The 25,887-nt window shown below is 43.5% G+C and overlaps 3 protein-coding genes across 4 annotated transcripts in view; 2 read left to right on the top strand and 1 right to left on the bottom strand.

The window, feature by feature from the left end:
- Window positions 1-3,868: 3,868 nt before the first annotated feature.
- On the bottom strand, window positions 3,869-9,711 carry LOC149290473 (uncharacterized). Its single transcript, XM_089489195.1, has 2 exons — window positions 9,396-9,711; window positions 3,869-5,496 (listed from the first exon to the last, which is right to left on the bottom strand). Exons 1-2 carry the CDS (start codon window positions 9,574-9,576, stop codon window positions 4,679-4,681), a joined length of 999 nt encoding a protein of 332 aa, XP_089345321.1. The 5' UTR covers window positions 9,577-9,711; the 3' UTR covers window positions 3,869-4,678.
- Window positions 9,712-15,637: 5,926 nt separating this feature from the next.
- Window positions 15,638-25,887, top strand: part of LOC149290470 (uncharacterized) — a 165,415-nt gene continuing 155,165 nt past the window's right edge. Inside the window, exon 1 of the mRNA XM_089489215.1 lies at window positions 15,638-15,724. The gene's annotated coding sequence lies outside the window, so the exon portion shown is untranslated. The remainder of the gene's footprint in view (window positions 15,725-25,887) is intronic.
- LOC149290472 (uncharacterized) lies at window positions 18,862-24,961 on the top strand. 2 transcript variants are annotated; one of them, XM_089489256.1, is made up of 3 exons: window positions 18,862-18,911; window positions 19,709-19,829; window positions 22,847-24,961. In XM_089489256.1, exons 1-3 carry the CDS (start codon window positions 18,888-18,890, stop codon window positions 24,148-24,150), a joined length of 1,449 nt encoding a protein of 482 aa, XP_089345382.1. In that variant the 5' UTR covers window positions 18,862-18,887; the 3' UTR covers window positions 24,151-24,961. The 2 variants fall into 2 exon arrangements, with proteins under 2 accessions (XP_089345382.1, XP_089345381.1); XM_089489255.1 differs by having other exon boundaries at window positions 19,709-19,838.

Raw genomic sequence — 25,887 nt, 5'->3', positions numbered from 1 at the left:
TAAATTAGAAGTGAGGAAGCTGAAATAAGATCTTCTTTCCTATTCTTCTAGAAGTGAGAAAGAAAGTGAGAAAGAAGATAGATGTGGTAAAAAGAGAGTTATGTATGTAGTTGAAGGTATGTGTAAGTGTATAAGGTAGAGGTTACAGTTGGGTAGAGTGGAATGATGAGAAAGAGAATGGTACAGTTATGAAGGAGAGAGAGAGAAAGGAGGAGAAAGGTGGAAAGAATGAGAAAGAAGGTAGTAGGAAGGTAGGATGACATGCGGTTTAAAGAATAGAGGAGGTAGGAAGGAGAAAGATGTAGATGGAAGAAGTAGATGCTAATAATAAGAACAAAAAAAGAATAAGTGTGATGTATGTTTGAATTGTAATTTTATTGATTGTATGGTTGTTTATTCTGAAAATAAAAGGAATTTGAACATTATTTACAGTTTGACCTCAGTATCTGCTGAGGTTTGGTTTCAGGACAGTCAGAAAACCAACGTTTTCATGTTTAAAATACCATTCAAAAAATATTTTGTAGTAGTTTTTCCTTAGGGCTTGGGAAGCTGTGTATTTTATCCTCCTTTTCCAGGATAACTCCCATTCTTCCATCTCAATATTGCGTCCTAGATTTCTTGGCCATTGAACCATGTTTTCTTTAACCACTTCAGATTCCATCTCATGTTTTAACAGGATTTTATACAATTTCCCCACAAGTGAACCTTTCCCGATAGCAAGCACATTTCCTAGTATTTCTGTACTAATTATTTCTATTCCATATGTTTTCATATCTAACAAAAACCTCTCTCTTATTTGCCTGAAAATAAGCCAATGACATTCTTTACCTTCTTCTCTTATTTCCTCTAATGTTTTTAATTTAATCATATTGCCTTGGTTATTTATCAAATCATTGTATTATTATTATTATTATTATTATTATTATTATTGCGCTTCTCCAAACAGATCAAAGAGGCTAACAGTAAAAGCATAAGTAAAATACAATAGCAACTTATCATTGTTGCATCCAAAACTCTCCCAATTCCTCCCATCCACATTAAAATACAATTAAATTCTTAAACAATTATTAAAATAATTATTAAAAACAGAGCAGAGGCAGTTAGAGCAGTTGTTGAACAATTTATTAAATTAATTGGAGATTGCTGTAATGTTAATCTGAAAAGGCCTGTCGGAAGATATACGTCTTGATCGCATTTTTAAAGCCTTCAAGACGGGTGATATATCAGACCTCTTCCGGAGGCCATTCCATAAACTGGGAGCAGCAGAAGAGAGGGTCCTCTGGGTAAATGCAGAGAGCCTTGTTATGGTTGGCTGCAGTAACCTTTTACTAGAGGACCTCAATGTGTGGGGCAGATTGCGTGGGAAAAGAGGATCCTGTAAGTAAGCTGGACCCAAGCCATGAAGGGCTTTAAAGGTTATAACTATCACCTTGTACTGTCCCCGGAAATTAATGGGCAGCCAGTGAAGAGAGGTTAGTATAGGTGTGATATGATCACCTCTAGATCTTCCAGTGACCACTCTGGCTGCCATATTTTGGATTAGTTGAAGTTTCCAGACTTGATATAAGGGTAGCCCTATGTAGAGCACATTACAGAAGTCAAGATGTGAGGTTACCAGCGCATGCACCATAGTTTTTAGGTCTTCAGGTTCCAGGAAGGGACGCAGTTGGTGTATCAGTCAAAGATGATAACAGGCATTCTTGGCCATCGCATCTATCTGAGCTGACATCTGGAGCAATGGATTCAGGAGCACCCCCAAACTGCAAACACAGTCCTTTAGGGGAAGTGTGACTCCATCCAGGACCGGTTGACAAACCTCCATACCCAGATTAGGACCTCCAACAACACGCACCTCCGTTTTATCTGGATTCAGTTTCATTCTTTTCTTTCCTTATCCAGCCCATTGCTGCCTCAAGACATTCATTCAGAGGGAGATGCCTTCTTTAGTTGACACTGAGATATCTCTGGATGTCATGAGCATACTGATAGCACCCGCCCAATGCCTCCGGATGAACCCTCTTGGTGGTTTCATGTAGATGCTGAATAGCATTGGGGATAGGAAGGTGCCCTGGGGAATGCTGGATTTAAGCTCCTTTTTAGAGGAGCAACTGTCCCCAAGCATCTCCATCTGGAATCTGCTTGAGAAATAGGACCGGAACCATTGCAATGCATTGGCCCCTATCCCCAATTCTCTCAGGAGTTCCAGAAGGATGCCATGTTCACTAGTATCAAAAGCCACTGAGAGGTCCAAAAGCATCAACAGGGTCACACTTCCACTGTCAATACTCAAGTGGAGATGATCTAAGGTGAGCATAGCAATCTTGACTCCGTATCCCATCCTGAAGCCAGTTTGAAATGGGTCTAGATAATCTGATTCTTCCAAGACTACTTGGTGTTGAAGAGCAACTGCCTTCTCAATCACCTTGTTTAGAAATGGAAGATGGGAGACCTGTCTGTAATTCTTCATGTCCAAGGGATCTAGGGAGGGCTTTTTCAGAAGAGGCCATATCACCGCTTCTTTTAAGCAAGATGGAAAATAGCCTTAACTAAGAGATGCATCTATGATATATCTCAGGTGAGTCCTCAAAGCATCTCCTCCTTGGATGACCAGCCATGAAAGGCAAGGGTCGAGAGGGCAATTTGTCTTCTTCACACTTCTAAGGAGCTTGTCCACATCCTTGGTACTCACAGATTCAAAATGATCCAGTATGATCTTATTCACAGAGTCACTGGACACCTCACCTATAGCCTCTAATCGAATGTTTTTACTGTTTTACTGTTTTTATACTATCATTGTTTGATCCAGTTTTAGTATTGGGATCGGGGTGGGCATAGGGATTGATTTCTTTTGGATTTTATTGTAATCTCAATGTATTTTATTGTTGTAACCTAGAAATAAATCTATTATTATTATTATTATTATTATTATTATTATCATCATCATCTTATGCTGGTATCGAAGTTGGTTCTTCTGTGAGAGATTTTATCTGCGAAATGGTCATTTAAAGCATCACACTGAGCTGTGGTAGGCTCTAACAATGGGTTCTGGGAGGTGGATTTCTGGATCAGGTCCCAGATGCTCCCCACTTCAGCAGTCCCTTTATGCTTCTCTGCCCTTGGCACTTTCCCTCCCTCCCTCCTCCTTCCCATCCTTTAACCTACACCCCTTCAAGGGGGTCCAAGGCCCTTTCAGCATTTTCCCAGAACCGGGAGGGGGGTAATCTTTCAGGGGCTGAAGGTCTTTCTCCTTTTCCTCCTTTGCAGGGTTGTTGCGAAGGAAAATCCAAATCTTGTGGGCCTCTAAGCCTAGTTCCGAGGTTACCATGGGGGTGTCCCTCTTCCAGAAGGGGCTTTGGGTCCCTCCATCTGCCTTCTCTTGTCTGTGTCCTAAATTTGGGCTCTTCTCTCCTGCCCAGATAGAGCCCCTTCCACAAGACCCCAGGGACAACTCATCCCACCCAAAAAATGTTATTTCCAATGCTATCCTGTGTGATGCTCTTTATTTGGCACAAAAATATTCTCCAAATGAGGCATAAGAATGGAGGGTCTTTCCTCTGCCCCACTTTCCAGGAGGAAGGGGGCTCCTCAAAGCCCTTTTTACCTTTGGATCCTGATCCCCTCCATGGCCATACCTCTCTCCAAGGGTCCTTCCTGCCCTCTTTTCTCCTAATAAACCCCCAAGTACCTAGGCCTCAAGGAATCCCCTGAGGAGAACAAAGGGAAAGAAAGAAGGAGAGGAGGCCTGGGAAGCCCGCTCCCTTTCTTTGGGGAGAGAAGAGGGGCTTTCTTCCTTCTTATAACCCTGAACCCTCCCCCCCCCGGGAGACCCTCTAGCCATTCCTTCAATAGAACGAGAGCTCTCCCCACTTCCTTGCCTCTCTCAGAACAGACTGTGAAAGCACCAATGGCTTCAGGTGTGAGACTGCGCAAGCACACATACATCGAAAGGCCCCTTCTGATCATGCACAGGGATCACCAGGGCCTTACTGCTGCTGCTGTTCATTCTGCTGGCGGCCTGTTCTTATAACTGGGAATGGAGCTGAGGGCTGAGGAGAGAAGAAGGTGTCAGTTTTGTGCAAATTCAGAACTTCTGTGCATCAAAGAGTCCAATGTGTTGAAATAGCAAAGAACTTTATTGAAAACATAGTCAGAAATTCAGTGTTTAAGCCAGAACTGCCCTCCCCAAGCCAAAGGATATATTGAAACCCAAAACCTAAAACTCCACCTTCTACTAAACCTAGCCCCCACCTACAATCCCCACCATCCATCCCCCATTATTAACCAGTCCCACTTTGCCATCCTTCTCACAAGCACAATCTCTCCCTCCAGACATTTGAAGAAGCTGGCTCCCTTTCTCTTACTACCAGTCCCCAACTTTCTTCAGCCAACATCCCACAAATTCTGAATGCTATCATTGGTATTCTAGCTAGCTCCAACAAATCCCAGCCCCCCGTCTAACTAACCTAAACCATGACCCATAATCCCCAGCCAAATTTATAACCCAAAGTGATTATCTATACTAGTAGCAATTAAAACCTAAACTTAACAAAACATAACTTTAAAATATAAACAGACATATGGACAGATAAACCGTACATATAAAATCATAAGGGCCGTTTCTTAGCACCACTGGATTGAAAAATAGTTTTTATTCCTTCTTTACAAAAATAATGTTGGTTCACTGCTTGGATTTGTGTGGCTTCTCTCCTGAGTGGATTCTCTGGTGTGTCAGTAGGGTTGACTGCCGAGCAAAACAGTTCCCACAATGCTGGCATTTGTATCGCTTCTCTCCTGAGTGGACTCTCTGATGTCTCACTAAGTCTCCCTTCAAAGAGAAACATTTCCCACAATGCTGGCATTTGTATGGCTTCTCTCCTGTGTGGATTCTCTGGTGTGTTAGTAGGGCTGACAGCTGAGAAAAACAGTTCCCGCAATGCTGGCATTTGTATGGCTTCTCTCCTGTGTGAACTCTCTGATGTTTCACTAAGTCTCCCTTCAAAGAGAAACAGTTCCCACAATGCTGGCATTTGTATGGCTTCTCTCCTGTGTGGATTCTCTGGTGTGTCAGTAGGGCTGACAGCTGAGAAAAACATTTCCCACAATGCTGGCATTTGTATGGCTTCTCTCCAGTGTGGACTCTCTGATGTCTCACTAAGTCTCCCTTCAAAGAGAAACAGTTCCCACAATGCTGGCATTTGTATGGCTTCTCTCCTGAGTGGATTCTCTGGTGTGTCAGTAGGGCTGACAGCTGAGAAAAACATTTCCCACAATGCTGGCATTTGTATGGCTTCTCCCCTGTGTGGACTCTCTGATGTGTCACTAGGCTTGACTTCAAATAAAAACATTTCCCACAATGCTGGCATTTGCATGGCTTCTCTCCGGTGTGGACTCTCTGATGCATGACAAGAATCGACTTGTAAGCAAAATGTTTCCCACAATGCTGGCAGTTGTATGGCTTCTCTGATGTGTGGACTCTCTCATGACTGACAAGTTCTTCTGTAAAGAAGGATAATGACAGATAATACTGAATATCAGATTTAAGAGAGGAACGTTTTAGCCCAAGCCCACCTCTCTATGAGGTGAAGAAACCCAAATATCAGTGTTTGGTAATATGCAAGAATCAATGTATATATAGATGGAATAAATTATGAGAGTGAACCAAAGTACACATTTTAGAATAGAGGCCTCTGGGAGAGTGGAATGCAGAAGGGGGGCAGATGTGAAGTTGTTCAAGGTGAAGCATTTGTCCAAGCACTTAAAGGAAACAAAGAGCCTTAGGAAAAGACTGATATAGAATGTAATTTCACTGGCAGAAGTTCCTCTGAGTGCCACCATATCTGATAAGGAGCAATGGGGTGTAGCCAAAGGTATTTTAAAGTATATTTAAATGTATTCATGTATCTGAACTATGATTGTTGGAAATGTATATGTTTGGAGTGCGAAATGCTCAATAAAGTGATGAAGATGAGTTTTCTTTGTTTGTTTTCCTATAAAGGTAGCCATTTTCTTTGGCTCTGGGCCTCAGTTTTGTTAGAATGGGAATTCTACTGAGGACAGCTAGCTTTGAATAAATCTGAATTGTTAACAAAATCTGGCTCCTCTGCCTTACTCTATTCTGTCACAACCTTTTAAAGCCTATCATCCACAACACCTATTTGATATTAAATTAATAAAGTTGGAGTGGGTGACCTGAGCATGATCCTGCTGCTTATGCCCCTAAATACATGGAACGATTGTATCCTTACTCATATGAGCTAGCAAAGAAGAGACTGGATGGGGACTACCTTGAGGGAGTCAGTGGAAGCTGATAGTCAAAGGGCTGTTGAAAAAATATTCCATTAAACATGAGTAAAAATATTTTGATTGACAGGTGGCATCATTTCCTGTGAGACTGCCATAGATTCTTAAGTCAGAGCACCTGGCATGATGCAATCTAAGTGCAGAGGATGCTTCATGCTGTGTGGCACCAGGAGATGAATCACAGCCAATACAGTATACTCCTTACATGTGAATTGCTGTGTATAGGATTGGATTGGAGTTGTATATACAAGAGATGGTGAGCATGATGGAAGTCAGAGAGGAGAGCTTGCAAATACTTTTATTATTTTGCAACTCAAGATAGAGAACTCCCAAAGATTCAGATGAAATCAACTGTGTCAGTGACTTATTTTTAAGTGTGAAAAGTGGTCAGTGCATTGCCAAAACCTGTACCTGGAATTTTTTTTCCATACTTTGCTAAGTTGAGCTGCATCTGGGAGCATCATGCTCACATTGCGCTGTACATTGGCTTTTGAACAGGACTGGAATTCAGAGCCAACAAGGACCTGAGGACCGGTGTTCTAATCCCTTATGTCTGAGGTATTTGCACCATGCACCTATTGCATTCAATTTGATTTTGGACTATATTTTCCCCACCCAGAAAACATTCTAAAGTGATTTAAACCTTATAGAAAACTCAGGTTCTGCCCACTAGCAACAATTTCAGTATAAATATTTCAGTCTTGTTGCAGACAGACTCTCTGTTGGTTTACATTGCTAAACATCTCATTACACTCACCAGCTCCACTTGCCTTGGGAGTTACTGACTTCTCTCCCCATTCTGGACCCTCAGCAATTGGAATCAAGTTCTGTCTAGGTTATGTATTACCATTAGCAAAGCCTAACATCTATTCACCACTCCTACCTTTGTTACCTAGTTCTTGTGTGTGCGTATGAACACTTATATGTGTGTGCAAGCGTGTACAGTGCACCTATGTCACATGCGGGCACGCCTTGGGCGGATTTCAGCATACACTAAAAGCCACACTAGGAAAAAGGGAGGTGCGCCCCATAAGGGTTAATGGCGCCTGTGACTGTGCCGGGCACAGACATTCCACTGCGCGGAGCACCATTCATATAAATAGGGCTCGAGAATACACTGAGTTCCCCTAATGCCGGGGGGGGGGGGAACGGGATGACTCCCGAGGCCACTGTTGCCCCAATCTCCCCTTTGAACGAAGTATGAAATTCCCCTAAAAGCATAGCACTTGGGAGTGTCCTCCCCAGACTCCAGCATTTCGGGTAACAAAGAGCCTCTGGAATCAACCATGGAGCTAAGCAAGCTCAGGTTGGAAAAGAAACATTAGAGAAAAAGGAATTTTTCTGTCGCCTTTTCCTCTATTCATAGACATTGCTCATAATTTCTAAATGGAACCCCTTAATATGTTTGAAAACAAGGACTTGAGCCGGTTCTCACCAGTTCAGTTCTTAAAATCTGTCAGGTTGGTGGCTTCCTCCCAATCCCCAAGGCCCCTCTCCTGGCCCTTCCCAGAGGTCCCTTCCTCTCCGCACAGAGCTAGGCGATCCTGGCTTTGCTCCTGCCTTCCCCTCCTGGCTCCCATAGCCTGATCCCCTTCCCTTTCTCCCTCTGCTCCCCAACCTTCCCTCTTGCACATCTGCACCACTTCAGCATCTCATTTTCAGCATCTCTTCCCTGCTTTTCTATTTTTTAACTTCCCCTCTGTCTCTCCATCACAGACACATACCCACAGAGTGTGATGCATAAAAGGGATACTTTGAGGCCCATTTGTTGAGAAAGGCAGGATAATCAATATACAAATAACTCATTGGCAAAGGCAGAGCAAGGGGGCTGGGACTTGGACTCCAGTTTTGGTGAGGGTCAAGCACCAGGGAGCAGCCTTAAAACATTATAAGACAGGCATGGACTACTGATGGGGTTTGGAGGAGACCTCAGGGGCAACCCCATATGCCTGGGGGAGGGGAGTGAAATAATATTTTGCCCCTCAACATCCCACAGCATCCCTTTGGGGAAATGGAGGCCATTTTGCCATTGGTGGGCCCTCTCTGAGCCATTGCAGACCCAAGGGAGGTCTTTCCCCCAAGAAGACTCTCTAGAGCCTTTAAAGGATGGAAGAGGGGCCAAAAGAGGTAGGAAACTTGCCCAGGGATGTGCTGAGTACCATTTGGGTGAGAAAAGCATTAATCTCTATGGCTTTTTCCTACAAAATCCTATAATAGGCAGTTTAGGATGGAGTATTTAGAATCCTTAGAAACTGGAGAGCAATAGTGCCTCAGTGAACTACAGATTCAAATATTCTACAGGATGTTGCTATCACAATTAAACTAGGCTTGAAAGGGATCTAGGACTCCTAGTAGACCGCAAGTTGAACATGGGCCAACAGTGTGATGAGGCAGCTACAAAGGCCCATGTGATTCTAGGCTGCATCAATACAGGAATAGTTTCTAGATCAAGGGAAGTAATGGTGCCACTTTATTCTGCTTTGGTCAGTCCTCACTTGGAATAATCCTGTGTCCAGTTCTGGGCCCCACAATTCAAAAAGGATGTTGACAAATTGGAGCATGTCCAAAGGAGGCCAACCAAAGTGGTGAAGGGTATGAAAGCCATCAAGCTCTATGAGGAGCAGCTTAGAAAGCTGGTTATGTTTATCCTGGAGAAAAGAAAATAAAGAGTGGATATGATAGCCATGTTTAAATATTTGAACGGGTGTCATGTTGCGCAAGCAGCAGGCTTGCTTTTTGCTGCTACAGAGAAAAGGAGACACTACAATGGATGCAAGACACAGGGAAAGAGGTTCCACCAAAATATTAGGAGGAACTTCATGACAGTAAGAGCTCTTTGACAGTGGAATATACTCCCTTAGAGTTTGATGGAGTCCTCTTCTTTGGAGGTCTTTAAAGCGAGGCTGGATGGCCATCTCTTGGGGGTGATTTGAATGTGTATTCCTGCAGGGCAGAAGGGGGTTGAACTGGATGGCCCTTGTGGTCTATTCCAACTCTATGATTCTATTATTCTAGTGGAACCAAAGCAACATGATAATATAGTATGAAAGGGCCCTCAGTCTTTATAGAACGAGCAACGGATTCAGGTTCCTTACCTACAGAAACCACATTTTCATAATTGTCCATCATTACATAATTGTACATCAGTCTCTGTTTCTTGGTCAACAGTTTCCATTCATCCTCTGAGAAATATACTGCCACATCCGCAAAGGTCACCTGAAATAGAAAATAGCCCTCATCCAGAGAGTGACTAAGCAAAAGGGGAGGAAAGCACATGGTGCATCCAAATATTATTTCCTCACTTCAGAATTCAGTCCAGGAAATAAAGTTTAAATTCTGTTAGCAAGCAAAAAGCTACTGCCTTTCCCCCCCCTTTTTTATTGTGGTAATACATCTTTCTTTTTTTTTACAAAGCTTGCATGTTTACAACAAGATAAATAAAAACATATATCAACAAGCTATAAATCTGTTAGGCTTATTCCTGATAACTCTCCACAAGAAACTGTATAATTTTATCTTTTAATACAACATCTTATTCCCCTATCTCTAGGTATGAATAGAAAGGTTTTGTTTCTTGTACCACTCCTTACTGAGCAGCCGCTAAATAAAGTCTTACAGCTTCCCAATCCTTTCCCCATTTAACCATATCCTTCTTGTTTATTAATGCTGTTAATCTGTCTAGATCTTTCAATTCTTGAATTTCGTTTTGCCAAGTCTCTATTTGTGGGATTATTATAGGTAATTTCCAGTTCTTTGCTATTATCCTTCTGGCAGCCGATATTAAGTATAATAATATTTCCCAATATTTCCTTTCTTCCTCTGGGTCTAGTAATGAAGTCTTGTTTAACAGATATATTTCTGGTCCAAACTCAAAATCAATTTTTAATATTAACATTATTTCCAAATGAATCTTCACCCAAAAAGACTTTATATATGTGCTTTGCCACCACATATATAAATATGTACCCATTTTTTTTTGGCATCTCAACATCGGTTATCCTTTAATTTATATTTTTTTCTAGTGAGCATGGTGTTTGATACCATCTATTTACAACTTTCAAATAAATTTCTTTTATTTTTTGTGCTACAGTAATTATTTTGTTTTTAATCTAGCTTCTTCCCATTTTTCCAAGTCTAAATTGTATCCTAACTCTTTTGCCCATTTTGTCATAGAATCATTAAATTCCACTTCTTCAAGGGATCTTTTCAGTAAGATGTTATATATTTTACATAATATATCTTTATCATCTTCTTTCATTAATATTTGTTATATTCTTTCTCAAAACCAAATAAACTCTTATCCTTTGTAAATCTGGCTTGGTAAACCTATTGTGACAAGGTCTATCATGCACATGATGAATTGAGAACAAGGCCATGAAGGTTCATGTTGCCAATCTCTTACTTTTAGTTGGTTTCAAGGTGCTACAAGATTCCTTTGCATACTGTTGGGCATGCTTTGATTGTGAATTCCTGCATGGCAGGGGTTGGACTTGATGGCCCTTGTCGTCTCTTCCAACTCTATGATTCTATGATTCCTTCTTTAAGTTGAATATAATTCAACCAATTCATATGGCCTAGTTTAGTTATGATTTCTTCCTTTAATCTTAATATAACATTTCCTTCATTATCATGAGTTCATATTTCTCTGTACCTTATCCATTTCTGATCTTTTCCCCATTGGCCTAAAAAAACCTCTTGTGTGGAAACCCAAAGTGAAAGTCCAATGTAAAACATTTTTTCACAGCTAGCCAGTTATTAATGAAAGGTTTTCTCAATAGATGTTCTTTAAAGACTTTGTCCCGTTTGTGCCCATCATACCCATCATACATATGCAAAAAAGCTATTACCTTTGAGATCCAGTTTGTCTCAGATATTTTCAACATAATATACAATATAATGAACAGTATAATTTAGGCCATGGCTGGGATATTGAGGATGGATTAGGATACTGACTATCCCAAAATATATAGTACATTTTACCACAAACGAATTATGGTGCATTTAGCCATTTCTTGCCACATTTCAGAGGCAAATGTCATTTTTAAAAAACAGTTCTGGGGAGGACTCTAGACTTGAGGGCCACTGGCCCACCCCCAATTTAGATCCAGAGATGGTCTCCCATATCCCCAACATTTCACAGAAAGGAAAAGCAATGCACATGTGGACAAGCAACACCAGAAGGTGGTGAGAATGGCCAAAGATGTTTATGAGGAAGATCAAACAAACTAGGAAGGGCACAGCAGTTTGCTTTTGCCTCAGCCTCCCGGCAAGGGAAGACCCTGGCAATCTATCTCCTCTCCTATCCCCCCTTTTGAGTTGAAGGGGTCCATACACCTTGGAAGTCATTTTGCAGCAATCCAAGAGAGCTGAGGAAAAGGGGGAAAGTGGGAGGAGGAGAAAGGAACGGGACATTTTTGAAAGCCTCTGAAAAAGTGGGGTGATAGAGGATTAACCAGGACTTTCTCTGCCAAACTGGGACAATATGTTCTTCACTTGCTTTCATGAGCTGGCCTAGCAGTGACACAAATGAAATTAATAGTCAGGATGGCGACTCACCAAAGAGTTATTGTACTTCGACAGCCTCTTTCTCTTGGAGCCCAACTCCCTCCGCTTGGCCTCTGTGTTGGCCATTAGGTGGAAAGGGGTCCTGGTGGCCCTGCACCTGGGTCTCTTCCAGTAAAATATGCCCCAACGCTGTGTACAAAGAGACCGAGATGAAGTTCCTAAGAAAAGAGACTAGGGTTAGTGCTTGGTTTGTCAAGAAACCCTGCATCACTCAAAGACACAGAGAACAGCATGCTGCTAGTGACATACGCAGGTGACATATGCCTCCTTTGGGCCAATGCAGAGATGAACATCCCCTTCCTCCCTCTTCACCAAACAAAGACCTCTGGACCTAGCATAGATTCACTGCAGCTCCCCTACACAACAGATACTCCATGTTAAAAAGCTTTTAACGTTGCTATGTTGCGCAGCATGTGAGGCAACACATTAACGTATGGCACCAGATTCTTCACCTTGACTGTAGTCAGTAGCTTATGAGCTGAAGAAACACCTGTCGCTTTCTCAATGAGCAGAGAGACACTGTAATCTTCTCTCAGATGAGGCTTTTATTCCTATAAGAAGTTCCACTGCGTACAACACTATATACATCGACACCCTCCACCATCCACACCAGTAACAACCCACTCTGAGGCACACACTGTCTCACTCTTCCTCAGTGACAGTTGAGAATGACAGCTGACAGTTGCATCAACATTCCAATGGTGCACTGTTTAAATGCTGACACATCTAACTGCCACTAGAGCTGTCAATGACTTCCACAACAGCTCCATGTAGTGGCCACATGCATGTCATTTCCTCAGACCTGTTCACCATGGTCCTGACACTCCATGCCTTGTGAGAGTGGAGGGGGTCAGGGGATGGGGAATTGGAGAAGACCCTGGCTATGTCCCTGTAGCTAGATGTGAAATGAGCGCATCATCTGCTGAAACCTCCTGACCTCCCCAGTGGCCCTCAGAGGAGAAGGCCTTCCTTTGGCTTCTGGCTAGAGAAACACAGCTGGATGCTTCTCCAATGCCTCGCACCCAACACTCTCATCAGGCATGGAATGAACATGGAGCATGGCTTCCACAATTCCCATTTTGCATTCTGTATTCCTTCTAATTTCACATCTATTTTAAACCTCTCCCTCATTTGACGATAAAGATACCAGTGACAATCTAGGCCAGATTCTTTAGGTTCTTCTTGTGTTTTGATCTCTAGTTTTCCTTGCAATTCTTTCAGGACATCCTTGTATCTTAACCAGTTAGTTTTCTGGATGCCTTTCCTCCTGAAAAGAGCCTCATGCGGCAAACACCATAAAGGTATTTTGGGACATATTCTACACTTGTTTTCCCCAGATCTTCAATAGAGCTTTTCTAACGAAATTATTTATGCTTTCTTTATGAACTTTCTCTTTACCGTAAATTAGGAATCCATGCCACTCAAATCTTAAATGTTCACCCTCCGGACATAACAACTGTTCATTCTCTGACATAAACCATTCTCTAGTCCAAACTAAACAACAAGCAGCATAATAAAGTCCTCCTCTACTTTTGTCATCACAAAGTATTTTCATTTTTATCCCGGCTCTTTTTTTAATTCCAAATAAATTTTGAGATTTCCTTTTGCCATAGATTCAATGGTTTTTCATTCTGGATGATGGGTATCGCTTGAAACAGAAACAGTATTTCAGGAAGGAAACTCATTTGGATCAGTGATATTTTTCCTAATAGCGATAAGTGTAATTTCCCCCATTTTTCTAGGTCTTTTCTGATTTCCTTCCATGTGTCTCATAGTTATTCTGAAATGGATATGAGTTTTTATTTGTTAAATTTATTCCTAGATAATTAACTTTCTTTCCCACTTTCAATCCACTAATTTCTTCCAGGATTTGCTCTTCCTTTCTCCCATATTTTTTGTTATTAATATTGTTTTGTCTCTCTTTACTTTTAGTCCTGAAACATATTCCAATTCCACTATTACATCCATCAATTGCCTTGTGCTCTTTTCTGGGTTCTCCAGGGAATACAAATGTCGTCTGAGAAGACGCTCATTTTAAACTCAGTTGTTTTTAATTTTTATTCCATTGATCTTATTTTCTAATCTTATCCTATTATTCAGTGCTTCAAGGATCAGAATGAACAAAAGGGGTGATAGTGGGAAAGCTTGCCTTGTACCTTTAGAAACCTTAAATTCCTCTGTTTCTTTATAGTTAACAATTTGTTTGGCTCTTTGATCTTTATACATTGCCTTTATCCATCTTAAATAAGAAGCTCCTATTTAGATTTTTTGAAGTGGCTCAAATAACATATCCCATCCTAAGTTATCGAAGGCTTTTTCTAAATCGATAAAAATAAGTGCAAGTTATTTTTTATAAACCCAGTGAAACAAACACCTCACAAAGCTCTAGTAAACAACACACATATATTCCCCACAAAAAGGACCATGTGTCTGGGGTCTGGAAATCTCACTTCCACCTTCTGGGAAGACAATGCTGCCACAGTCTGAATTTGGGGCTTTATGCCTGCAAAGCATGGGCTCAGTCTCTCAGCTGCAACCCTTCCACACAATCCTGGACTGAAACATTTAAACAAAGGACCTCTTCCAGCTCCAGGAATAGAGACCTACCTTCAGTACAAAGACCCTGATTCCTGGAGCCCCAGAAAGGGCTCTTTTGCAGTCCTTTATGGCCGGAGCTTCCCTGGGTCAGAGGCCGTCTCCTCAGCCGTAGAGAAGGGTTGCTCTGAGTGCGAAGGAGGAGGAGGTCCAAGGGCTGAGGGAGGGAAGGCAATGGGGAAAGGTCAGTGCCAATGGCCATGGAGGGAAGAAGGTGACAATGCCTAGGAAACTCCTCTGAGTCCCAGCCATTCTAGGAATGAGTGGCAGGAGTGAGTCCAGGGGGCTGAAGAGGTCTCCTTTCTCAAAGAAGGAGGCAAGGACCGGTGGACCCTCCCCAGTTAGGGCCTAAAGGGAGGGTCTCTTTCCCAACTCTCTCTCCCAGCCCCCAAAGCACAGCCTCCCCACTGGCCCTTCCTCAAACCCCCACAGGCCCCTTCCTTATTTCCTTCCTTCCTTCCTTCCTTCCTTCCTTCCTTCCATCCTTCCTTCCTTGCTTCTTCCAAAATGGAAGACCAGAGGCACGAAGAGACACACTGCCTTCCTTTTGGCCCAAGGAGACTGGCCTCCTTCTGACTCTGGAGCCTCAGGAGAGAAACAGAAGCCTCTGTTCAACTGAGGCCTCAGAGAAGGTTCTGGAACATTATTCCCAACAGTCACAAGCAGAACAAAATGGCCGCTGGAAGAAAAAATGGCTGCTTCTTCCTCAGCGCTTGGCAGTTGTCAGTTTGAGGCGTTTAGGGAACCCAAAATGGAGGATGAAAGGGCAAACAGGATTTCCCAACCTTAACAACAGCTAAAAGTTTTCCTGATGCTATAATATAGAGACTCCCTGAAACACTCTTTCTAAATCCGCCTCTATATGTCTTTATAAATAAATAAAATTTAATATTACTACTACTACTAATAGTAATAAGGTACAACCAGGAGCTATTTCTCCCTGTGGCTTCTCCGCCTGAGGCCTCTGTGCATTCTTCTTATGCTTCTTCTTCAGCTTCTCCTTCTTCCTCGTCTACAGAATCCTCCAGACTCAGGAAGAAAGAGCCTGAGGAGGGACAGAGCAGGAGGAGAAGGCTAAGAGGCCTGAGGAGGAGGAGCAGGAGCAGGAGGAGGGAGTCTTAGAGGAAGGGCCTGAGGAAGAGGAGGAGGAAGGCTTAGGAGAGGCCTCTGGAGGATTCTTCAGGGGAAGAAGGAGAAGAAGAAGGGGCTCCTGGGCATGTGCAGAGGCCTCAGAGGGAAAAGCCACAGGGAGAAATAGCTCTTGGTTAATGTTTCTTCTTATTATTATTATTCATAACTTTATTTATTTACAAAGACTTATAAAGAGTTACTTGTATAGACTGCCTCAGGGAGTCTCTAAATTATAGCATCAGGAAGCCTTTTAGGTGTTTTAAGGTTGGGAAATCCTTTTTGGGATCCCTTCCGACTTTGGGGCCCTTTCATCCTCCATTTTTGGGTTCCCTGAAGGCCTCAAACTGCCAAGCACTGAGGCAGAGGCAGACATTTTGTGTTCTGGTGGCCATTTTGTTCTGCTTGTGACTGTGGGGAATATTGTTCCAGAACCTTCTCTGAGCCTCAGTTGAACAGAGGCCTCTCTTTCTCTCCTGAGGCTCCAGAGTCAGAAAGAGCCAGGATCCTTGGGCCAAAAGGAAGGAAGTGTGTCTTTTGTGTCTCTTTTCTGAGAGGGTTTTGTTATTACACAGCTCTGCTCCTTCTGGGGAACATGGGTTTTAAAAGGGATCAGAAATGGGGAGGATAGTTTTAATACATGCCTTATTCTTATTCTTCTTCACAAACATTGGGCTTTGACTACTATCCCTGTTTTTAATAACTGCCCAGTAATTTAATGGCATTTTATTTTGGATGGGACTTTAAGGAAGGGTTTGGGATATCATGAAACATGTTTTTCTTGTATTGTATGGATATTTGTATTGTAAGCGGCTAAAAGGTGGCCATTCTTGTGTAGTAATTGCCTTGTGATTAACTCCCACAACAACCTTGTAAGGTAGGCTTCATAGGCTCCTAGAGCTGGAAGGGAGCCCCAAGGGCCAAACAGTCAGCCCCATTCTGCCCTCCAAGTCCTCTGAAGAGATGGCCATCCAGCCAGAGACTCCTCCAATGCTCTTTCAGGCAGCGTCTCCCATAGATTTGCCAAGAGGTCATGGAGCCCACAGTCCCATGGGAACCAGTCCTTGCCTCCCCCTTTGGGAAAGGAGACGCCCTCAGCCCCCTGGACTCACTCCTGCCACTCATGCCTAGAATGGCTGGGACTCAGAAGAGTTTCCTAGGCATTGTCACCTTCTGCCCTCCATGGTCATTGGCACTGACCTTTCCCCATTGCCTTCCCTCCCTCAGCCCTTGGACCTCCTCCTCCTTCGCACTCAGAGCAACCCTTCTGTACGGCTGAGGAGACGGCCTCTGACCCAGGGAAGCTCCGGCCATAAAGGACTGCAGGAGAGGCCTTTCTGGGGCTGCAGGAATCAGGGTCTTTGTACTGAAGGTAGGTCTCTATTCCTGGAGCTGAAAGAGGACCTTTGTTTAAATGTTTCAGTCCAGGATTGTATGGAAGGGTTGCAGCTGAGAGACTGAGCCCATGCTTTGGAGGAATAAAGTCCCAAATGCAATCTCTAGCAGAACTGTCTTCCCAGAATGTGGAAGTGAGATTTCCAGACCCAGACACACAGTGCGCCAGTGAGTCCTTTATGTGGTGACTGTGTGTGTACATGTTGTTTACTAGAGTTTTGTGAAATATTTATTTCACTGGGTTTATAAAATGAATTTACACACGTCTTAACTTCCCAAAAATGAGCATAATCCAGGATGCAATCTTTAATCTTAAAACTATATATTTATAGATATGTGTTATATCAAATGCAACACATTCAGCAGTGTGCATCTTTTTGAAAAATATAAAAGGAAATGTGAAGAAATTGTGATTTTGACAATACATCCATTTAGATACAATGCATACAAGTGTACATGCATCAATTTGTGTGTGGTTTCAGGAAACAAAGACAGGAGATGCACACCTCATGCTCCTTCTATGACTGACACATAAACACAGCAGTTACACTCAGATAAATGGTCTCATTGTAAAAATGAAATAATGATTTTCACCAGTGTGGGTGAAAAGAGGGGAAGTATGTGGGGAGGCAGTGGATGAGATCCATAAAGTAATGCAGGTCTTATCCAGTCCGGGAACTTGAACATCCCTACATGGGACATAAAACAGGTCCTTCTCCTCCTCCTCTGCATGAAAGGGAAGTCTAATTCTCATAAGTGATGCTGACATAGCATGGAGGAATTAGCATTCCAGCATTTAAAAGTCTGAGGATGCTTGAATCCTCTGGGTTAACTGAAGAGAGTAGATCCACTGAACCCATAGGTGAGTCAACCTATAGGTAAATCCAACTGATTCAGTGATTCTTGTCTGATTAGGACTAAGCAAAGGATAGGATACAGACTAGGATTTAGTCCTGCATGTGGCTAGAACAAGAAATTCCCAAGCCAAGATGGACAGGAGACAGTGTGGAAAATGGGCACTCTCCACATGGGCAGAGACACTCTCAGAATTGTGACTTCTCTGCATACAGAAGGCTGCCATGAAAATTGGGTGCTCCCTTCCCATCAGCTCAGTCCTCTGGTGCCCCCCGATCCTGGGGGGAGGGCTGGATCCCATGGAAGGGGAGCAACCTGAGAAGAGAGAGCTCTGGGAGAATGAAGGGCCACCAGACCAGACAGGCTAACCCAGCAGAACCCTCTAAGCTCCAGCTCCTGGTGGAATGAGGCTACAACTGGCCATTCACTGACCTAGGTAGAACGATAGAGTTGTCAAAGCCATCCTGCATATTCCATGCCTGATGAGAGTCTTGGGTGCGAGGTACTGGAGAAGCATCCAGCTGTGCTTATGTAGCTGGGAGCAAAATGAAGACATCTTCCTCTGAGGGCCACTGTGGCGGTCAGGGGGTTTCAGCTAATGATGGACTCATTTCACATCTCGCTACGGGGACATAACCAGAGCCCTCTCCAATTCCCCATTTGCTAATCCCCCACCACTCTAAAAAGGCATGGAGTATCTGTTGTGTAGGGGAGCTGCATTGAATCTATGCTAGGTCCAGGGTGCTTTGTTTGGTGCAGAGGGAGGAAGGGGATACCCACCTCTGCATTGGCCCAAAGGAGGCATATGTCACCTGCGTATGTCACCAGCAGGATGTTGTTCTCTGTGTCTTTGAGTGCTGCAGGGTTTCTTGCCAAGCCAATCTTAACTCTAGTCTCTTTTCTCAGGAACTTCCTCTCAGCATCATTGGACACAGCTTTGGGCCTCTCTTGCTGGAAGTGACCTAAGTGCAGGGCAACCAGGAACCCCTGCCCACCTGATGGCCGACACAGAGGCCAAGCCGAGGGAGCTGGGCTCCAAGAGAAAGAGGATGCAGAGCTACAAGAACTCTTTGGTGAGTCGCTATCCTATTAGTTTCATGTTTCACTGCTGGGCCAATTTATGAAAGGAAGCAAATAAATTACCGTCCGAGTTTGGCAGAGACAGTCCTGGTTAATCCTCTATCACCCTATTATTTCGGGGCTTTGAAAATGTCCTGATTTCTATCTCCTACTACTACTTTCCTCCTTCTTCAGCTCACTTCAATTTCTGCATAATGAGTACCAAAGATTTTGAACCCCATCAACTCAAAAGTGGGGAGAGGAGAAGAAAGAAGGGGTCAGGGACTTGCCCTTGCTAGGAGTCTGAGGCAAAAGCAAACTGCTGTCTTCTTCCCCGCTTGTGTGATCTTCCCCATAAAAAACTTTGACCATCTTCACCACTTTCTGGTGTTGCTTGTCCTCGTGTGTCTTGTTTTTTCCATCTGTGAAATGTTGGGGGATATGGGAGAATGTCTCAGGATCTAAATTGGAGGTGGCCCAGTGGCCCTCAAACCCACAGTGCTCCCCAGAACTGCTTTTTAAAAATGACATTTGCCTCAGAAATTTGGCAACAAATGGCTAAATGTACTATACATGTTGGGATAGTCAGTATCCTAATCCATCATCAATATCCCAGCCATGGCATAAATTATATTGTTTATTATATTGTGTATTATATTGAAAGAATTTGAGACACACTAGATCTCAAAGGCAGTAGCTTTTTTACTGGACTAAATTCTGAGGTGAGCAAATAATTTTGGGATGCATCATGTGCTCCCCCCCCCCCCCTTTTATTTGTCATTCTCTGGAAGAGGGCTATTTTCTATTGCAGGTGACCTTTGCAGATGTGGCGGTATATTTCACTGAGGATGAATGGAAACTGTTGACAAAGAAGCAGAAACATATGTACAATTATGTGATGATCGAGAATTATGAGAATGTGGCCTCTGTGGGTAAGGAAGGTGAATTCATTGCCCTTACTATGAAGAGTGAGGGGCCTTTCATACTACATTATCATGGCACTATGATTCCACTTTAGAATTATAGAATCATAGAGCTGGAATGGACCACAAGGACCATCTGGTTCCCCCCCTTGCCATATAGGAATACACATTTAAACCATCCCCAGCACATGGCCACCAAGCCTTTGTTTAAAGACCTTCAAAGATCTTTAATGGCCTTCAAAGAAGGAGTGCTTTATAAACTAATAATAATAATAATAATAATAATAATAACAATAATAATAATAAGACACCACCATGCTCTGTTGAATAGCTCTTACTGTCAGGAAGTTTAGGTGGAACCTCTTTTCCTATGCCTTCCTTCCATTGTTCCATGTCCTTTAGTCTAGAGCAGCAGAAAGTAAGCTTGCTCCATCTTCAGTATCTCTTTAAATATTTGAACAGGGCTATCATATCCACTCTTTACCTTCTCCAGGCTAAACATTCCCAGCTCCCTGAACCACTCCTCATAGGGCTTGATGGTTTCCAGACCCTTCACCATTTTCATTGTTCTCCTTTGGATACACTCCAACTTCTCAACATCCACTTTGAATTGTGGTGACCAGAAGTGGACACAGTATTCCAAGTGAGGGCCTGACCAAAGCAGAATAGAGTTGTACTATTACTTCCCTGAATCTATAACATAGAATCACAGAGTTGAAAGAAACTAGAAGAGCCATCCAGTTAAAACCCCTGCCATAACACTATACTCTCATTGATGTAGCCTAGGATCACATTGGCCTTTTTAGCTGCTGCATCTCACTTTTGACCCATGTTCAAGTTGTGGTCTACCAGGACTCCTAGATCCCTTTGACATGTTGTTTAATTGTCATAGCAACTTTATGTGAGATCTTAGAATTTGTAGTTTAGTGAGGCACTATTGCTCTCCACTTTCTAAGGATCTTAAAATGTCAGTTCTAGGATTTGGTGAGTAGGAACCATGGAGATAAATGCTTTTTGGCACCAAATGCTCCTCAACCAATCACTGACCAAGGTTCCTGGATTTTTGGCCCCTCTTCCAGCCTTTTGAGTCTCTGGAGAGGCTTACTGGGTAAAATGCCTCCCTTGGCCCTGCAATGGCTCAGAGAACAGTGGCAAAATGGACACCATTTCCCCAAATGGATGCTGTTGGATATTGAGGGGCAAAATGTTATTTATACCCCCAAAGGGAATACAATGTGGGGTGGCCCTGAGATCCCTTGGGGGGCAATGTGATTCCCCCCCAATCCCCAACAGTGGTCCATCCCTGTCCTAGAGATGTCTTAAGGCTGTTTTAAGGCTGCTCTCTGGCACTTGACCTTCACTAAAATGGGCATTCAGGTCCCAGCCCCCTTGCATTGCCTTTCCCAATGAGTTATTTGTATATTGATTATCCTGCCTTTCTCAAAAATGGGCTTCAAAGTGTATCTTTTATGCATTACACACACTCTGTGATAGAGAGATGGGGGGAATGTAAAAAACAGAAAGGCAGGGAAGAGTTGGTGAAGGTGAAATGCTGAAGCAGTGCAGAAGAGCAAGAGGGAAGGTGGGAGAGCAGAGGGAGAAAGGGAAGAGGATCAGGCCTCTGGGATCCATGAGGGGAAGGCAGGAGCAAAGCCAGGATCTCCTAGCTCTGTGCGGAGAGGAAGGGACCTCTGGGAAGGGCCAGGAGAGGGGCCTTGGGGATTGGGAGGCAGCCACCAACCTGACAGATTTTAAGAACCGGATTGAGTGAACTGGTGAGAACCAGCTCAAATCCTTGTTTTTCAGACATATTTAGGGGTTACATTTAGCAATTATGAGTAATATCTATGAAGGTAGGAAAGGGAGACACAAAACCTGCTTGTTCTCTAATGTTCTTTTTCCTACCTGAGCTTGCTTAGTTTCATGATTGAGTCCAGAGGCCCTTTGTTACCTAAAATGCTTGAGTCTGGGGAGGACACCCGCAAGTGCTATGCTTTTAGGGGAATTTAGTACTTTGCTGAAAAGAGAGATATAGTTTTGTTGTGTCAAGAGCGAGCTTGGGATTCAGCCCATCTATACCAGGCCGGAAGCACACAGCACTCCAAAGGCATTTGAATTAGGTTTTATGTTTTATTTAGGGGAAAAGCAAAACACGCACACGCATAAGCGTTCACACACATGCACAAGAACGTGATAACAGGTGGGAGTGGTGAAGAGATGTAAGACTTTCATAATGGTAATAATTTACCTAGGTGGATCTGGATTCCAATTGCTGAGGGTTCGAAATGGGAAGAGAAGTCAGGAGCTCCTGCGACAAGTGGGATTGGCGACTGCATTGAGGTGCTTAGCCATGTAAACCCACAGACTGTCTGTAATTTTACTGATGTCAAAGAACAGCCAGCCAGGGCAAAAATTTATACTGTAATTGTTGCTTCGGGGCAGAAACTGAGTGTTCAAAAAGGTTTAAATGGCTTTTAAACTCTCTCTTGAGTTGCAAAATAATACAAATATTTGCAAGCTCTCTTCTCCGACTTCCATCAACTTCACCATCCCTTGTACAGAACTCCAATCCAATCCATGTTAATCTGCAAATAAGCTGCATACTGTATTGCTTGTGAGTCATCTCCTGGTGCTAAACAGCATGAAATGACCTCTGCAGTTTGCTTCCATCATGCCTTGGGCTCTGACTCAGGACTCTATGGCCGTCTCACAAGATATGATTTCACCTGTCAATCAAAGTATTTTTGCACATGGTTAATGAAAAAAATTTTCAATAGTCCTTTGACTATCTGCTTACACTGATTCCCTCAAGGCAGTCCCCATTCTTTGCTAGCTCCTATGAGTAAGGATATCACCATTCCATGGATTTAGGGGCATAAGCAGCAGAGTCATGCTTGGGTTCCTCACAGCAACTTTATTAATTTTATCTCAAATAAGGAGGGTTTAATGAGGGCTAAATCATGGGGTAACACTCTCCTCTCTTAACTCTGATTTTCAGTCTTATCTGTTACTGTCCTTCTTTACAGAAGAACATTTGAATCATGAGAGAATCCACACTGGAAAGAAGTCACATAAATGCCAGCATTGTGGGAAACGTTATGCTTACAAGTCAATCCTTGTCATGCATCAGAGGGTCCACACAGGACAGAAGCCATACAAATGCCAGCATTGTGGGAAATGTTTTTCTCAGCAGGCACACCTAGTGATACATCAGAGAGTCCACACAAGAGAGAAGCCATTCAAATGCCAGCATTGTGGGAAATGTTTTTCTCAGCAGGCACACCTAGTGATACATCAGAGAGTCCACACAGGAGAGAAGTCATACAAATGCCAGCATTGTGGGAAAGGTTTTTCTTGGAGGTCATACCTAGTGACACATCAGAGAGTCCACACAGGAGAGAAGCCTTACAAATGTCAGCATTGTGGGAAACGTTTTGCTTACAAGTCAATCCTTGTCATGCATCGGAGGATCCACACAGGAGAGAAGCCATACAAATGCCAGCATTGTGGGAAATGTTTTTCTTGGAAGCCACACCTAGTGGCACATCAGAGAATCCACACAGGAGAGAAGCCATACAAATGCCAGCATTGTGGGAAATGTTTTTCTCAGCAGGCACACCTAGTGACACATCAGAGAATCCACACAGGAGAGAAGCCATACAAATGCCAGCATTGTGGGAAATGTTTTTCTCAGAAGTCATACCTAGTGGAACATCAGAGAGTCCACACAGGAGAGAAGCCATACAAATGCCAGCATTGTGGGAAATGTTTTTCTCAGCAGGCACACCTAGTGACACATCAGAGAATCCACACAGGAGAGAAGCCATACAAATGCCAGCATTGTGGGAAATGTTTTTCTCAGAAGTCATACCTAGTGGAACATCAGAGAGTCCACACAGGAGAGAAGCCATACAAATGCCAGCATTGTGGGAAATGTTTTTCTTGGAAGCCACACCTAGTGGCACATCAGAGAATCCACACAGGAGAGAAGCCATACAAATGCCAGCATTGTGGGAAATGTTTTTCTCAGAAATCATACCTAGTGACACATCAGAGAGTCCACACAGGAGAGAAGCCATACAAATGCCAGCATTGTGGGAAATGTTTTTCTCAGAAATCATACCTAGTGACACATCAGAGAGTCCACACAGGAGAGAAGCCATACAAATGCCAGCATTGTGGGAAATGTTTTTCGTCCAAGTCATACCTAACGACACATGAGAAAGGTCACATTGGAGAGAATCCATACAAATGCCAGCATTGTGGGAAATGTTTTTCGTCAAAGTCATACCTAGCGACACATGAGAAAGGTCACACTGGAGAGAATTGATACAAATGCCAGCACTGTGTGAAATGTTTTTCTCAGATGTCAGACCTAGTGAGACATCAGAAAGGCCACACAGGAGAGAAGCCACACAAATCCCAAAAGTGAATTAATATTATTTTTGTCAAGGAAGACTACAAAGAATATGTTTTTAAGCCAGTGGTGATAAGAGAAGTCCGTTGTGATTTTGTGTGTTCATATGTCTGCTTACGTTTTAAAGTTATATTGTATGTTTAGGGTATAATTGCTATTAGTATAAATCATAGCTTGATTATTTAAATTTGACTGGGGATTATGGGTTGTGGAATAAGTTAGCTAGATAGATGGGTGGGATTTCTTGCAGCTGGCTAGAATAGTTGTGGGAATGATAGCTTTTGGAATTTGTGGGATGTTTGCTGAAGAAAGATGGGGGCGGTATTAACAGAAAGGACTGCTTTCTGGGAATGGCAAAGGGGGGCTTGTTACCTGTGAGGCATAGACTGTGGGAATTGGAGGTAGGGGGTAGGTTTGGAAGAGGGTGGAGTTTTAGGTTTGGGTGTTTTAATTTATTCTTTGCTTTGGAGTGGGCAGTTCTGGCTTAAATACAGAATTTCTGACTATGTTCCTGTCCAGACGGACCCTTTGCGGCACGTCCATGACTTGCTAGTGTTGCCTTGGGCAGCGCATGCACACGTCCCGCAACCCTAGCACGTCATGTAGGTGCTGCAGTTGTGCAGTGCCATATATATGGCGCACACAATGATTACGTCGCAGTTGCGCCACCTCCAAGACGTAATCCTGCCATCTTTGGCGCTTTGCGGTGCCGCAAAAAGCCACTTTTTGGAGCTCCTTCTTTGCTGTGCAGCAGTGCCACACAATTTGTATGCTGCGGTGGTCCTCCGCAACAGAGAGAGGCGCCAAAGAGGCATCTGTTTTTGGCGGCCTGTACCCCGCCTGAGTGTTCTTAATAAAGTTCTTTGTTGTTTCAACACACTGGACTCTTTTATGCAGAGAAGTTCTGAATTTGCACAAAACTGACCCTTTCTTCTCTCTTCAGTCCTCAGCTCCATAATAACAGAGGCAAACACACACACACACACACTCAGAGAGACACAGCTATATGTACAAAGCAGAGTCTTCCCAGCCTTTCCCTCCTGAGTACATCTCCGCAGCTTGAGCTCCATTCCGGAAGGAAGGAAGGAAGGAAGGAAGGAAGGAAGGAAGGAAGGGTGTTCTCCTTCCCTTCTTCCAAAGGCCGCAAGTGGACTAAGCAGCACCAGCAGCAAGGGCCTTGTTATGCCTGCGCATGCTGAGGAGGGACCTTTCGGGTGTATGTGCATGTGCAGTCTTAGCCACTGAAGCCATTGTTGCCCTCACAGTCTGTTCTGAGGGAGGGGGGAAATGGGGAGAGCCCTTGTTCATTCAAAGGAATGGCTGGAGGTTCTTCTGGTGAGCTCTTGAGGGGTTATAAGAAGGAAGGAAACCTCGATCTCCTCCCCCCAAAGAAAGTCAGGGGCCCTGCCAGGCCTCCTCTCCCTCTTTCCTTCCCTGCCCCCTCCTTGGTGGATTCCTTGGGGCCCAAGTACTTGGGGGGTTATTATGAGAAGAGAGGGCAGGGGGACCCTTGGAGAGAGGCATGGCCATGGAGGGGAGGGGGATCCAAAGGTAAAAAGGGCTTTTAAGAGCTCCCTCCCTCCTGGATGGAGGTACTTGTTGTTGGGTATCCTAATCTGGGAATGAAGGTTTGTCAACCGGTCCTGGATG

The sequence above is a fragment of the Sceloporus occidentalis genome, unplaced genomic scaffold (assembly GCF_023333645.1).
Source record: "Sceloporus occidentalis isolate IW3139 unplaced genomic scaffold, rSceOcc1.0.p SCAF_39, whole genome shotgun sequence".
NCBI lineage: Eukaryota > Metazoa > Chordata > Lepidosauria > Squamata > Phrynosomatidae > Sceloporus > Sceloporus occidentalis.
The sequence above is the reverse complement of the archived record's forward strand: the minus strand, read 5'-3'. Positions and strand labels throughout refer to the sequence as shown.

Coding starts and splice junctions, on each gene's coding strand:
- LOC149290473 (XM_089489195.1), bottom strand. CDS start 9,576: ATGTGCTTTCCTCCCCTTTTGCTTAGTCACTCTCTGGATGAGGGCTAT. Junction 5,497..9,395: donor TGAAAATGTGGTTTCTGTAG/GTAAGGAACCTG, acceptor CCTTCTTTACAG/AAGAACTTGTCAGTCATGAG.
- LOC149290472 (XM_089489255.1), top strand. CDS start 18,888: ATGCAGAGCTACAAGAACTCTTTG. Junction 18,912..19,708: donor AGAGCTACAAGAACTCTTTG/GTGAGTCGCTAT, acceptor TTTCTATTGCAG/GTGACCTTTGCAGATGTGGC. Junction 19,839..22,846: donor GGCCTCTGTGGGTAAGGAAG/GTGAATTCATTG, acceptor CCTTCTTTACAG/AAGAACATTTGAATCATGAG.